At 38.0% G+C, this 14,759-nt stretch overlaps 1 protein-coding gene across 3 annotated transcripts in view; it reads right to left on the bottom strand.

The window, feature by feature from the left end:
- The window catches only part of otud7a (OTU deubiquitinase 7A), a 192,359-nt gene that overhangs the window by 42,695 nt on the left and 134,905 nt on the right, over positions 1–14,759 (bottom strand). For all 3 annotated transcript variants that reach the window (XM_073943368.1, XM_073943369.1, XM_003201466.7), the window contains 2 exons: positions 14,246–14,401; positions 10,999–11,129 (listed from right to left, as the gene is read on the bottom strand). In XM_073943368.1, the coding sequence (XP_073799469.1) occupies positions 10,999–11,083 (85 nt within the window). In that variant the 5' untranslated portion in view covers positions 11,084–11,129; positions 14,246–14,401. The remainder of the gene's footprint in view (positions 1–10,998; positions 11,130–14,245; positions 14,402–14,759) is intronic.

The following is a 14,759-nucleotide window of genomic DNA, read 5'->3' as shown; positions in this document are numbered from 1 at the left end:
AGTATGTTCCAAATGATTTTCTTACAGTAGTTGTTATATACACTTGGGAAAATAGTAACTATTTTAACTATATATATATATATATATAAAACTTGCAATCTGCACCCCTGAAATGAAAGTACCACCTGGTGGTGCAAAGAGAAAACTTATTGATATGAACTTTTTAGATCGCTTTAGAAAAAATTGTGCATGATAATAGAAATGCACAATATGTGACTTTAAAAGCAATAATTCATTTATGCAGTCATAAACATGTTTTGATAGTTAATATGCCAGTGATTTGATGCTTCACAAAAGTTGCAGACGCCTTTACCAATATCAAAATGATTTTGTAAACATCCAGTTATTCCATACAGCGATTAAAAAAACGACTACTATAATAAAGAAAATCTTTTCTAAATGTAGAACTAAATACACTGATTTGCATTGAAATACTTGATGAATACTCTCGACACATGAAAGTGTAAAGCCTGCAGCTCACAACAAATGTGTTAGGTTATTGCGTGTCACATTTAACAAGCCGTTTACTGCTAATTTGATGTAATTTTGCTCACATGGATAAATGAATATTAATCAGATGATGTCATTGCGCTGCTGTGCCGTCAGCCAATCGTTGCATTGCTGATCATGATTTCGAGGATCGATAGATCTGTCCTTCACAACACAAGCAGCGATCTCAGATCAGTTTACCCAGACATTCTAATCTGATTCGCCAACTTGTTTGAAGAACCAAATTAGCGAGAGATCAGTTATCGAGATGAAAAGATCCAGGATCTGCCAAATCATCTTAGATCATTTAAGCGAGGTACGAAGAACGGACCCCTAGTTTCTCCTTTTTCTCAAAGCAAGTGAAGAACCGATCTGAACTACTCTAACCCAGAGTCTTCCGTGTCTGTGCTAATGAATGCAGACAATCACAGCTCCTCTAAAAGACGTTCCTTCACTAATTAACCTTTTCGTTCCCTATTAATCAGCAGCTTCAATTTATCCATGTTGGAGAGACTTTAATAAAGTGGCCAATGTGACGCGAAGGGAACAAACAGTCTTCACAAATGCACACCATGCAATGCATTCTGCTGGCCCAATATTAAAGCCTCCACATTTATTGTTTTGAGTGCTAAATGTAGGCTTACGATGGTATCAAATGTTCTCGTTGCGATTAATTATTGAAGCTTTTAGCATGATGTTGACCTGAGCTGCAAATATGTTTACCTTAATATGCCTAATAACAAAAAAACACTGCACAGTTGCAGTCTAAATTATTCACCCTCCTGGGAATTTTCTTTACTTTTTCAAATATTTCCCAAATGATGTTAAACAGATTCAGGAAATCTTCACAGTATGTCTGATAATATTTTTTCTTCTGGAGAAAGTCTCATTTGTTTTATTTGGGCTAGAATGAAAGCAGTTATACATTTTTTAAAACTATTTTAAGGTCAATATTATTAGCCCCCTTAAGCAATTCTGACTGAATTTTTACAAGGCATCCCCTAATCACAACAGCGACTTTCTGAATGGAGGACAAGGCAAAAACCAAAATGTCTGCCAATGTCAGCCGAGTCATTTTTCCCAGAACGTCTCCAATCACACAAAGGGTGAAACTGGAGGCTTTTTCTCCTGCTCGTTTTTCCAAAACAGCATCTGCGACGGTGGATCCTCGGGGACTCGGCGGAGGAGCAACAACAGTCAGGTGGGATGAGGTGTTAATGATGAGCGGCACTGACAGCCCGGGACACATCCTTCCCTTGCCATCATCTATCAGTCAATCCCGCCAGAACACACCGCCGGGGTTCATCTGAGCCTCCTGGTAGAGCCCTCTCAGATCTCAGAGCAGTTTATTCGAGGTTCGGAAGGCGAAGAGATCAGTTTAGTTCTCAAAGAGCACCATATCTTGTGACGGAGAAAGAGTGAAGGGATATGCTTGCATGCATTAACATTATTATACTTAATACATTTAACGGAGCAAGGAATTTTTCACAGCATTTCCTACACATTTTTTTTCTTCTGGAGAAAGTCTTATTTGTTTTATTTCAGCTAGAATAAAAGCAGTTTAATTAAAAAAAATAAATAAAATTTAGGATTAATATTTTTAGCCCCCTTAAGCAATACTTTGTCTTGATTGTCTACAGAACAAACCACTGTTATAATGACTTGCCTATTCATTTACAATGAGTGTTTCAGTGCTTTCAAGGAATTTTGACCTACTCGTCATTGCAGAATTGTTGTCATTCAGCCATGTTGGAGGGTTTGAACATGAGCCACCTTTTTAAGGTCAGCATCTCAATTGGATTCAGGTCAGGACTTTGTCTAGGCCACTCCAAAAGTCTTTTGTTTTTCTTCAGGCATTCACAATTGGACTTGCTGGTGTTGTAGATCTCAATCATTTTCTTTCTCATTTGTTTTTACATTTCTTTGTATCTCGGAATAATGTCTAGATTTTGAGGATCTTTTGGTCTACTTCATTTTATCAGACTAAAAGTAAATGCAAAAAAAAAAACAACAACAAAAAAATCAGTAAGGGGGCAAATACTTTTTCACACCACTGTATAAGTAATATGTCATCCGAGTTTGGCTGATTGGTCAAAACATATGCTAAGCCACACCCCTACAACAACTAGACTACTAGTTTAGTGCGAGTAAAACACGAGAGGAGAAGAGAATCAATGTATATGTTCCATTACAGTGAATAAAACTACAGCTAATTTAATTCATCAAATTCCCCTATAGCGCATGTGGGGGAAACCGGAGCACCCGAGAAAACTCACGCCAACATGGGGAGAACTACTGACCCGGCCGGGACTCAAACCAGCAATTTTCTTGCTGTGAGGCGACAGTGATCACTGAGCTACCATGTCGCCTCTTAATTTTACAAAAAAAAAAAAAAAAAACGTAAGGATTAAAAAGATTACAAAATTCTGTATTTGCATATTACGCTTCTTCTATTTATACGTCCTTATTTTTATTTATATATAAATAAAAAAAATATATATAGTTTTGTATTTACGAATTGTGTTGTGCATTTAAGAATTGTGTTGTGTATTTATGAATTGTGTTGTGTATTTATGAATTGTGTTTTTTCTATTTACGAATTGTTTTTTGTGTTTTTACGAATTGTGTTTTGTGTTTTTATGAATTGTGTTTTGTGTTTTTACGAATTGTGTTTTGTGTTTTTACAAATTGTGTTTTGTGCATTTACGAATTGTGTTTTGTGTTTTTACAAATTGTGTTTTGTGCATTTACGAATTGTGTTTTGTGTTTTTAAAAATTGTGTTTTGTGCATTTACGAATTGTGTTTTGTGTATTTATGAATTGTGTTTTATGTATTTATGAATTGTGTTGTGTATCTATGAATTGTGTTGTGCATTTATTAATTGTGTTTTCTGTATTTACGAATTGTGTTGTGTATCTACAAATTGTGTTTTCTGTATTTACGAATTGTTTTGTGTATTTACGAATTGTGTTTCCTGTATTTACGAATTGTGTTGTGTATTTACGAATTGTGTTTTTTTTGTATTTACGAATGGTGTTGTGTATTTACGAATTTTTTTTTTTGTATTTACGAATTGTGTTGTGTATTTAAGAATTGTGTTTCCTGTATTTACGAATTGTGTTTTTTTTGTATTTACGAATTGTGTTTTGTGTATTTACGAATTGTATTTTCTGTATTTACGAAGTGTGTTTTGTGTTTTTATGAATTGTGTTTTTTTTGTATTTACGAATTGTGTTTTGTGTATTTATGAATTGTATTTTCTGTATTTACGAAGTGTGTTTTGTGTTTTTATGAATTGTGTTTTGTGTATTTATGAAATGTGTTTTCTGTATTTACGAATTGTGTTTTCTGTATTTACGAATTGTGTTTTCTATTTATACGACCTTATTTTTATTTATGTATATTTTTTGTTTCTGTTTTCTTTATATTTCATAACAGTATGCAGAGTGGATGGCAAAGCAAGAAATGTGTATATTTTACACTTTTTTTCTTAACAATGCAATTTATTAAGCATATTACACACACACACACAAACTCCGAATGTACAAAAGCAGCACAACGTCGCAAATACAGAGGCTATTAAGTGCATGTTACATAAATGTGACAGAGTGTGCAGCCCTGTGTGAGCTGCAGAGAGTGTGTGTGACGCTGTGTGAGCTCCTGAGAGTGTGTGTGTGTGTGACGCTGGATGCTAAACACATCTGGCATACCACTGTATTCTCAATATATTCTCCTGCAAGTGTGCACAAATGCTGCACCAGATGCTCATCCCTCCCCACATGAAAAAATACTATAGTAAATACTCAAGTGTTTTGATCCATACAGCAGTAAAGTGTAGTACATGTTAGTATTTTCAACTCTTTGTAATGAATGCTTCAGCATACTGTATTATTAACAATAGTGAACTGATAAACTGTAATACGTACTGTAGTATACTTTAGTTTTTACTACAGTAAACTGAGGTGCAGTGTAGTACGATATAATTGTATTTGTTTATATTACTATAGCTGTTGTGTTGCCATAGCAAATTTAGAATCACAGATCAATTCAAGTAGTTCACTATAGTATGGTTCCAATAACACTACTATATACTATAAATTGTCAGCACATGTGCGGAGCATGATAACGTTCCTGCTTTCTGGTTTCCAGGAAGCAGCTGAGCCTTGCATTTGTAAGCTTTGGAGGATACAATGGATTACATAAGCGCACGCAGGGAGAAAATCAGCATTTTATTTCCAGACCTATTAAGCCAGAAACCTGCGGCTGGAGTCAGATCAGTCTCAAAAATAATACATCTGCAAAAATACAACTCATACAAACACGACACAGTTCACGTTTACAAAATACAATTCATAAGTTCAAGAGACAATTAAATAAATATTAAAAATATGAAATAAAAAAATTAAAAATATGAAATAAAAAAATAAAAGTAATATTTCCACAAATAAACTGGATGCGTGGATTTATGAATTCACAAATTGTGTTTTGTCTATTTACGAATTGGATTTGTGTATTTATGAATTGTGTTGTGTATTCACAAATTGTGTTGTGTATTTACGAATTGTGTTTTGTGTATTTATGAATTGTGTTGTGTATTTACGAATTGTGGTGTGTATTTACGAATTGTGTTTTGAATTTCACATTGTGTTTTGCGTATTTACAAATTGTGTTTTGAATTTACGAATCGTGTTTTGTGTATTACAAATTGTGTTTTGTGTATTTACGAATTGTGTTTTGAATTTACAAGTTGTGTTTTGTGTATTTATGAATTGTGTTTTGTATATTTACGAATTGTGTTTTGAGTTTAGTAATTGTGATTTGAATTTAAGAATTGTGTGTTGTGTATTTACGAATTGTGTTGTGTATTTACGAATTGTGTTTTGAATTTCACATTGTGTTGTGTATTTACGAATTGTGTTTTGTGTATTTATGAATTGTGTTTTTTTGTATTTACGAATTGTGTTGTGTATTTACGAATCGTATTTTGTGTATTTCCGAATTGTGTTTTTTTGTATTTACGAATTGTGTTGTGTATTTACGAATTGTGTTTTGAATTTCACATTGTGTTTTGCGTATTTACGAATTGTATTTTGAATTTCACATTGTGTTTTGCGTATTTACGAATTGTGTTTTGAATTTACGAATCGTGTTTTGTGTATTACAAATTGTGTTTTGAATTTACGAATCGTGTTGTGTATTTACGAATTGTGTTTTGAATTTACAAGTTGTGTTTTGTGTATTTATGAATTGTGTTTTCTATATTTACGAATTGTGTTTTGAGTTTAGTAATTGTGATTTGAATTTAAGAATTGTGTGTTGTGTATTTACGAATTGTGTTTTGTGTATTTACGAATTGTGTTTTGAATTTCACATTGTGTTGTGTATTTACGAATTGTGTTTTGAATTTACGAATCGTGTTTTGTGTATTACAAATTGTGTTTTGAATTTACGAATCGTGTGTTGTGTATTTACGAATTGTGTTTTGTGTATTTACGAATTGTGTTGTGTATTACAAATCGTGTTTTGTGTATTTACGAATCATGTTGTGTATTACAAATTGTGATTTGAATTTACGAATTGTGTTTTGTGTATTTATGAATTGTGTTTTGAATTTAAAAGTTGTGTTTTGTGTATTTATAAATTGTGTTTTGTATATTTACGAATTGTGTTTTGAGTTTAGGAATTGTGATGTGTATTTACGAATTTTGTTTTGTGTATTTAAGAATTGTGTTTTGTGTATTTACGAATTGTGTTTTGTGTATTTACGAATTGTGTTTTGTGTATGTACGTATTGTGTTTTGTGTACTTACGAATTGTGTTTTGTGTATGTACGTATTGTGTTTTATGTATTTACGAATTGTGTTTTATGTATTTAGGAATTGTTTTGTCTATGTACATATTGTGTTTTAAATTTACGAATTGGATTTGCGAATTTACAAATTGTGTTTGGAACTTAGGAATTGGATTTGCACATTTATGACTTGTGTTTTGAATTTACAAATTGGATTTGTGCCTTTACGAGTTGTGTTTGGAATTTATGAATTGGATTTGTGTATTTACGAGTTGTGTTTTGAATTTACTAGGTAGATTTGTGTATTTATGAACTGTGTTTTGAATGTATGAGTAAAATTTTGTACGTGAACTGTGTATAAATTTTATTTTGTAAATGTATTATATTTGAGACGGATCTGGCTCCATACTGGAGGCTTTCTCACAAGCTGTATTGGATGTAAAGTCTGTTGTGCTTGAATGCAGCAGGGGGCATTTATTTGAGACCACCGAAGGCCTTTCAGAGCCTTTTCATCCAGAACTACGGCTTGTTAGCGGCGGGATTGTTTTGGCTGGAGTGAAATGTCAGCGGTGGAGCTATTAAAACTGCATTAACCAATCAGATAATTCCCAACAACAAGCCTCGGCGTTAGAGATTTTACTCAAAGCACTGATCTGAGTGCTGTCCTCTGGTTTTGTTATAGACAGAGGTGCCGGTTCTGGATTATTTTTCTAAGAAATATCTTTGCAAAAAGCCCTTTACGGCCATCTTATTAACACAGAGTCCTCCGAGGGAGCAGTAAATGCACATTAGCATGGAGATAGTAGAAATGCTTATGCCACATCTGAAACAGCTGCTTCAGTACATTTACTCTGATGACGTGATTTATGGAGAATAAATGCTGGATCAGGCTAAACGGCAAACTGCTTCATCTAAGGAAATGCATATAAAGGAGTGCTTGCATCATGTATAAATATATATACACGTATATAAGGTGAGTTCAGATGCAAAAACCTCTTCTCAGTGCCTTCTGAAAAATTCTTCTTAAATGAGCGTTTTTCTCAGCCTCCTCTGTTTGTGTTCAGTTATTTTGCATTAAAGGCAATCAAAAATAACCCATTAATTGGCATAAAAGTTAAATTCTTCAACCGATAGACTAATTTTTTTATTTTTAATATTTTTATTGCACATATAATATACAAACTAATAAATGTATGTGAAAAATAGAAGTCCTATTAGCAAAGAGATGACATGAAATCCCCCTTCTATACACCATCCCTCCTATCTCCTACCCCTCCCCATTTTTTGAGGGCTTCAATAAGTACGCAAAGATGAATCAAGAAAGATAAATAAATAATAAACCAACTGAAAAAAATAATGATCGAACGAAGGAAGGAAGGAAGGAAGGAAGGAAGGAAAGAAAAATAAATAAATAAATAAGTAAATAAATAAATAAATAATAATTAATTAATCAATTAATTAATTAATTAATTAATTTATTTATTTATATATTTATATATTTATTTATTTATTTTTCTTTCTTCCTTCCTTCCTTCATAATTAATTAATTAATTAATTATAAATAAATAAAAATAAATATATGGGTAAATACAGAAGAATAAAATGTAAAGTAAACACTAAAATCTCTCTTTCTCCCTTTCGAAATTCTAGTCAGCAGGTCCTGAAATGTTAAGGTTCTCAATGACAGACAGTATGGGACTCCATGTTTTGTTAAAGGAGTTCAGTGATCCTTTAAAACAATGTCTCAGTTTCTCAAGATAGATGCAATGTAGAACCTCTCTAATCCAGTGTTCTGATGATGGAGAGGACGCATGCTTCCCCCGACCGTACACAAACATTAACATTTTCAGGGGAAGACAGGTCACAGGAAGTAGGATTTAGAAAAAGGAAGTAAGATACATTTCAGGAGAGGGAGGCAAAAAATAAAAAATAAAAATGGATCGGTAGTGATTGCCTATCTGTAGCTGTGTATGTGTATGTGTGTGTGTGTGTGTATAAGCCTGTAGAGTCCAACAGGTGTCCTTGACAGAGAGCAGGAATTTCAGAGCGTCTCCTTATCTTGCTATCCAGGAGAAGTTAGTGAAAAAACAAATTAGACTTTCTCCAGAAGAAATAATATTGTAGAAAATACTGTGAAAAATTCCTGAATCTGTTAAACATCACTTGGGAAATATTTGGAAAATAGTTCTTCAACTGTAGCTCCGGTAATGCTGTGAGGTTTTCCAGATAAGTCCGGAAAACAGCCGCATCCTTCATTCTTCTCAATGCATCATTATCGTTCGTCCTTTCTCTCCCGCTGTAATCTTTCTTCCTGCAGGTCTCCGTGTGTCTCTTCAGGACAGACGGCTCTTGTGTGGCCCTTCACTCCTCAATGAGCTCCACTCAAAGGACACAAAGCTCTCCTGAGGGACGGCGCTCATAAAACCTTCACAGCGGCCCTAAATCTGCCCCCGCCAAACCCACACCAACATCCACACATTAAAGCCGAGCGAGCCAGCTGAATGAACGAAACTCCGGCTCGGGACGCTGCAGGTTTGACGGGGCATTTTGCGCTCGAATGAGCCGTAAACTCGATGTAAGCACACATGGGACAGCAAGAAAGCCAACACAGACGCCACACAAACCAAACCCAAGAGATCCGAGCAATGGGGAATATTGTAGAGCAGTATTTCCCAGCGCTGTTCCTGGAGGCACACCAACAGTGCATATTTCGGATGTCCTCCTTATCTGACCCGTTCACTTCAGATTTTGGAGAATCTTCTTATGTTAGGGAGAAGTTGAAAATGTGAACTGTTGGTGTGTCTTTAGGAACAGGGTTGGGAAACACTGTAGTCGAGCTCAGCAATTTAGCCAGTTTGAGCAGACAATAGCAGCTAAACGTGCACAGAATAAAGAAAATGGATTAAATCAAATTGAAACGTACACTAGCAGGTATTACAGTCTGCAAATTTACCCTTCTTATGATTAGCATGTACTGTGTAACGAATGAAGGAAATAGATGTGTTGTCTGAACCTTTTTGTTACAGAACCATCATTGAACGTTTGAGCCCACGCGGATCGCTTGTTTTTACACACAGAACAAGTTACTTGAACTCAAAGATTAAGCAAGATGTTGTACTAATCCGTTAATGTTGTAAGATTAAACTGTTATTCCTGACCAAAAAATTAATTGATCTTTGGATTAATAGACAAATAAATTGTAGGCTCCCCTAACACCCACCTAGTAACACCTAAGCAACGACCTAGAACACCTTAGCAATCACCTAGCAACACCTTGGTAACCACCAAGCAACACATTAGCAACCACTCAGAACACCCTTAGCAGCCTCCTAGCAACCACCTAGCAACAAATCAGATCACCTTAGCAACTACCTTGCAACATCTTAGCAATGACCTAGAACACCTTAGCAACCGCCTAGCAACACCTTAGCAATCACATAGCAACACCTTACCACTGTCAAGCAACACCTTAGCAATGGCCTAGCAGCCACCTAGCAATGCCTCAGCAATTGCATAGCAACCACCCAACAACGCCTTAGCAATGGCCTAGCAACCTCCTAGCAATGTCTTAGCAACCTTAGTAACCTGTCGTAGTAACCACTCAGAACACCATAGCAATCACCTTGCAACACCTTGGATGGCCTAGCAATCACCTAGTATAGCCTTAGCAATCACATAGCAACACCTTACCAACTGCCTAGAAACACCTTAGAAACTAGCAAGCAACCAATCAGAACACCTTAGCAACCACCTGGCAAAACCTCAGCAACCACCAAGCAACACCTTAGCAATGGCCTAGCAACCACCTAGCAAGGCCTCAGCAATGGCCTAGCAACCACATAGCAACAACTTAGCAACCACCTAGCAACCACTCAGAACACCCTAGCAACCACCTAGCAACACCTTAGATGGCATAGCAACCACCTTGCATAGCCTTAGCAAACACATAGCAACACCTTACCAACTACCTAGCAACACCTTAGAAACTACCAAGCAACCAATCACAACACCTTAGCAACCACCAAGCAAAACCTTAGCAACCACCTAGCAACATCTTAGCAGCCACCTAGCAACACCTTGGCAATGGTCTAGCAACCACCTAGCAACACATTCGATGGCCTAGCAACAACCTAGCAATGCCTTAGCAGTCACCCAGAAAACCCTAGCAACCGCCTAGCAACATCTTAACAACCATCAAGCGACACTTTAGCAACCACTCAGAATACCCTAGAAACCACCAAGCAACATCTTAGCAACCACATAAAACACCCTAGCAATGCCTTAGCAACTACTCAGAACACACTAGCAATCACATAGCAACAACTTGCAACCACCTAGCAACTACCTGGAACACCCTACCAACTGCCTAGCAACAACTTAGCAACTGCCTAGCAATGCCTTAGCAACCAAAACACGTTAGCAACACCTTAGCAGCAACCACTCAGAACACCGCAACAACCACCTAGCAACACGTAAGCTCAGAACTATTCAGAACACCCAAACAAGGCTCTCAAGACACCATAAAGTTTGTCTACAATTTAACGTTTCTAGTACAATAATAACCTGTTATTATTAATTATGAATATTAATAATTGTATGAGCTTAATTCTCTACAACTGTGATAAATGATGTGTCAGTGCGCTTCATTATTTCCTAAAAAATCATTTGACCTGGACTTTAACATTCAGAAACAAAGTCCCGATGGGGTCTCTCTTACCTTCCAGCAGGTCTCGTGCCAGACCCGGTTCTGCCCCTGTGGACCGAACAAAGTCTGACAGGACCGCGTCCATGTCCAGAGTCATGGGATCATGTGGCTGTGCTGCCTGACCTGCAGCTTCACACTCGCATCTGGACAAAACAACACACAAACACACACATCAGATGAGAGCAGTCGGTACAGAAGATCAGTTCTGATGAGTAATACAATCACTAATATGGTTTAATTACAGAATACCCAAAGCTGGCGCTCGACAAATATTAATCACATTCAAAATAAAGTGTTGTATATAGATCATGTATACAGTATGTGCTCTGTATATTTATAAAGTACACATAATACACACATGCATATGTTTGAGAAAGTTTATATATATTTGTGCAGTTTTTGTTTTCGCGAATACGCGCTTTTTCGCGTCTCAAACGCCTTTCAGGAGCGCGTGCCATTCGCGCCCGTGCTGTTACAATCGAAAAGCCGCCGGAGGCCGCTGTCGAGCGACCGTCTGTCCGACTGACAGACTGAACGATCGACCGGGCGGCCAGCCGATTGGCCCGGCCACCCTCCTCCTCCTTCCCTAAACCCAAGTGACGGTTGACAAAAGCCATCCAGAAAAGAAAAGCAAAAGCCCTCGTCCGATTTTGACCGCGTTTTCGGATTTTGCCGCATACTTGCCCCGTCACAAACTCGTTTGCGTTTATTTTTCGGATTCTGTTTTTCATCTTACCTGATTTCTGGAACCGCTATTCCCCGGACTCTTCGCCGCGGCCGGCTCCTCCTCCTCCGGACCACTACTACGCTGACATAACGTTGCGAGCTAAGCGGACAAACTGGTTGCTGTAGGAAAGCCCTCCACACGGAGGTGAGTGAGCCGTCGCAGCCGGTGAGAGAGAGCGAAGAAGAGGAGCGGCGTCACACCGCCCCGTAACGTTCGCTCAAAAAAAACAAATGAGGCCATCCGTACCTCCGGTCACGTAAATCGCGGTCTCCAGAAACGTCTGCGGGGCTACGTTCTCAGAATAAGCTTGGGATAGGTATTTTTCTGATCCCGTAACTCTGTGTTTAGTAGTTTTGTAAAAATATAAACAGAAGTTTCAATATAATGTTAACAAATCCACTCTCTGTGTCTCTGTTTTGAGTTTTCACTGCAGATGTCACGTCCATAACGCTGGAACTGAATAACCTGTTGGGTGTTTTGATGGCAGTGTGGTGTGAGAGTCGCAGTGGTCAGGCTGGTGAGATGTTTCCGCACGGAGATGACAGTATGTGGGATTTGCGCGCTGGGTCACGTTGGCTGTGACATTCTGCTCAAGGCCTGTTTGTCAAATGTGTCTTTGTTTTGATGCTGGGCGAGATCAGAGCGAACCCTGCTGTACCCGCTGGACAGAAACACCTACAGCCAGCAGCAATAACAGAGGACTGTTTAGAGGACTGTGTCAGAGGCTCAAAACGACGGCCAGTCGCTTACACACACACACACACACACACACGACATAGAAATGAGAGGAATTTGACGCGGCCCACAGCAAAGACACAATTCACTTTCCACTAACAAGTGAAAAAGACAGAAGCAAGGCATGCTTAATGATGCATCAAGGGAAGGAATTGGACAAAAAAGTCATCTGAATACTATGTTCATTCCTGATTATTAATAGTAACCTGTAGAGTATATTCCCCAATTCGTAAATCTCTGATTCCAGTTAACACGACTTGTATGTGTGTTCATAGTCACTACCTGACAAAAGCCTTGTCGCTGATCCAAGTTTTATGAACAACAGATAATACCTTGACTTCTAGTTGATCATTTGGTATCAGAAGAGGCTTATATGAAAGGCAAAGGCCTCTAGATTAAACTTATTTGACCAAAATAAAATATGATCATGTCTTGATTTTTAATTATTTCACATTACATTATTAGATGTGACTGAAACACATACAAACAACATTTAAAACCTGCACATTCTGATAAAAATCTAAATGTTAGAATTCCATTTCGAATTTGCGGTATGACTTTCATTTGGTGTTCCCTTTAACACATTTAGTTGATTATAAGTTACATTGCAACTATATGGCAACTAATTCTCATTAGGGCATTAGGGTAGGAGTAGATCGGCAGTTTAGGGTTAGTGTAAACTGATATTTGAAAGTAGTTGTGATGTTCATTCATTCATTCATACGCTAATTATTCTCTTTATTCTCCATTTCCACCTGGGGATACTCATCCCGAGGTCCTCAGATTATGCGGAGTCACTGATTGGATCCTAGACCAGCGACGAGATGATCCCAAGGTGTCCATATCCGGGACCAGGCCGTATCCTGAGCTGCTGCTGCGCTGTTGGTCATGGGAAGTGGAGAACATGAGTCTGATTCCAGTGACGCTCCAGGGACAGACGAGTCTTCGCTGAGGCCAGCTTCCAGCCTGAGACTGCAGCTCTGCACAAGACTTTTGGCCAGCGGAGAAATTAAAATGGTCATGCCGAACTGAGTCTGGTTCTCTCAAGGTTTTTTTTCTTCACTCTCCTATTGGTGAAGTTTTTTTTTTCCCTCTCCGCTGTCGCCTCTGGCTTGCATGGTTCAGGATCTGAAAAGCTACTCATCGATGAATTTGCTCTTCAGTGTTTGGACTCTCAGTAATGACTTCAAAGCACACTGAACTGAGCTAAACTGAACTGAACTTAAACACTAAAAACTGAACTACCCTGATCCAGTTACTATGACCATTTATATGAAGCTGCTTTGACACAATCTACATTGTAAAAGCGCTATACAAATAAAGCTGAATTGAATTGAATTCATTTTCTTTTCGGCTTAGTCCCTTTATCAATCCGGGGTCGCCACAGCGGAATGAACCGCCAACTTATCCAGCAAGTTTTTACGCAGCGGATGCCCTTCCAGCCGCAACCCATCTCTGGGAAACATCCACACATTCACACACACACTCATACACTACGGACAATTTAGCCTACCCAATTCACCTGTACCGCATGTCTTTGGAAACCGGAGCTCTCGGAGGAAACCCACGCGAAGGCAGGGACAACATGCAAACTCCACACAGAAACGCCAACTGAGCAGAGTTTCGAACCAGCGATCTTCTTGCTGTGAGGCGACAGCCCTACCTACTGCGCCACTACCTCGCATGTAGTTGTGAGGTAATTTAGTCAATTAAATGTCCAAAAGTGACCATCAAAATAAAGTGATACCGAATTCAATTTATAGCATGTGTATAAATGAAGACTGAAGGTTTCCTTACTTTTTGTGTTCTCAATGGGAGTTGAGCAGCAACTGCCTCACAGTCATGCTCCTGACACACACACATACACACTCTCACACACACACACACACACACACACTGCTCTGGTTTAGTCCATCACTGAGAGTGGAGGAAGACTCGGGCTCAAGCACAGACCTATGAGAGACAGAGAGAGAATGATGAGTGAACACAGTAAAGTCTGACTTCAGCCACAATTTTACCATCCACTGAAACTCTTCAAACTAAAGCTGTGGCTGTTATTTTTAACATAAGTGCAACACCTTTAAAAAAATGACAAAAGAAATCATGTTGAAAGACTGCCACGGCACTCAGTGTCACGATTGCATATCCCGGACTACATTTCCCATTATGATTTGCACACCACAGCTGACATCAATCTGAATCATTTTACGCAGATTACACTGTATACGCTATATATACTCCATCCACCTCGTCTTTGCAGAGTCTTGTATCTCTCTACAGTGTGCATAATCAAGGCTGCATTGGAAATCAC

Source organism: Danio rerio, chromosome 25 (assembly GCF_049306965.1).
Source record: "Danio rerio strain Tuebingen ecotype United States chromosome 25, GRCz12tu, whole genome shotgun sequence".
Classification (NCBI taxonomy): Eukaryota; Metazoa; Chordata; class Actinopteri; order Cypriniformes; family Danionidae; genus Danio; species Danio rerio.
Note: the sequence above shows the minus strand (reverse complement) of the source record. Positions and strands in the feature narration are given on the sequence as shown.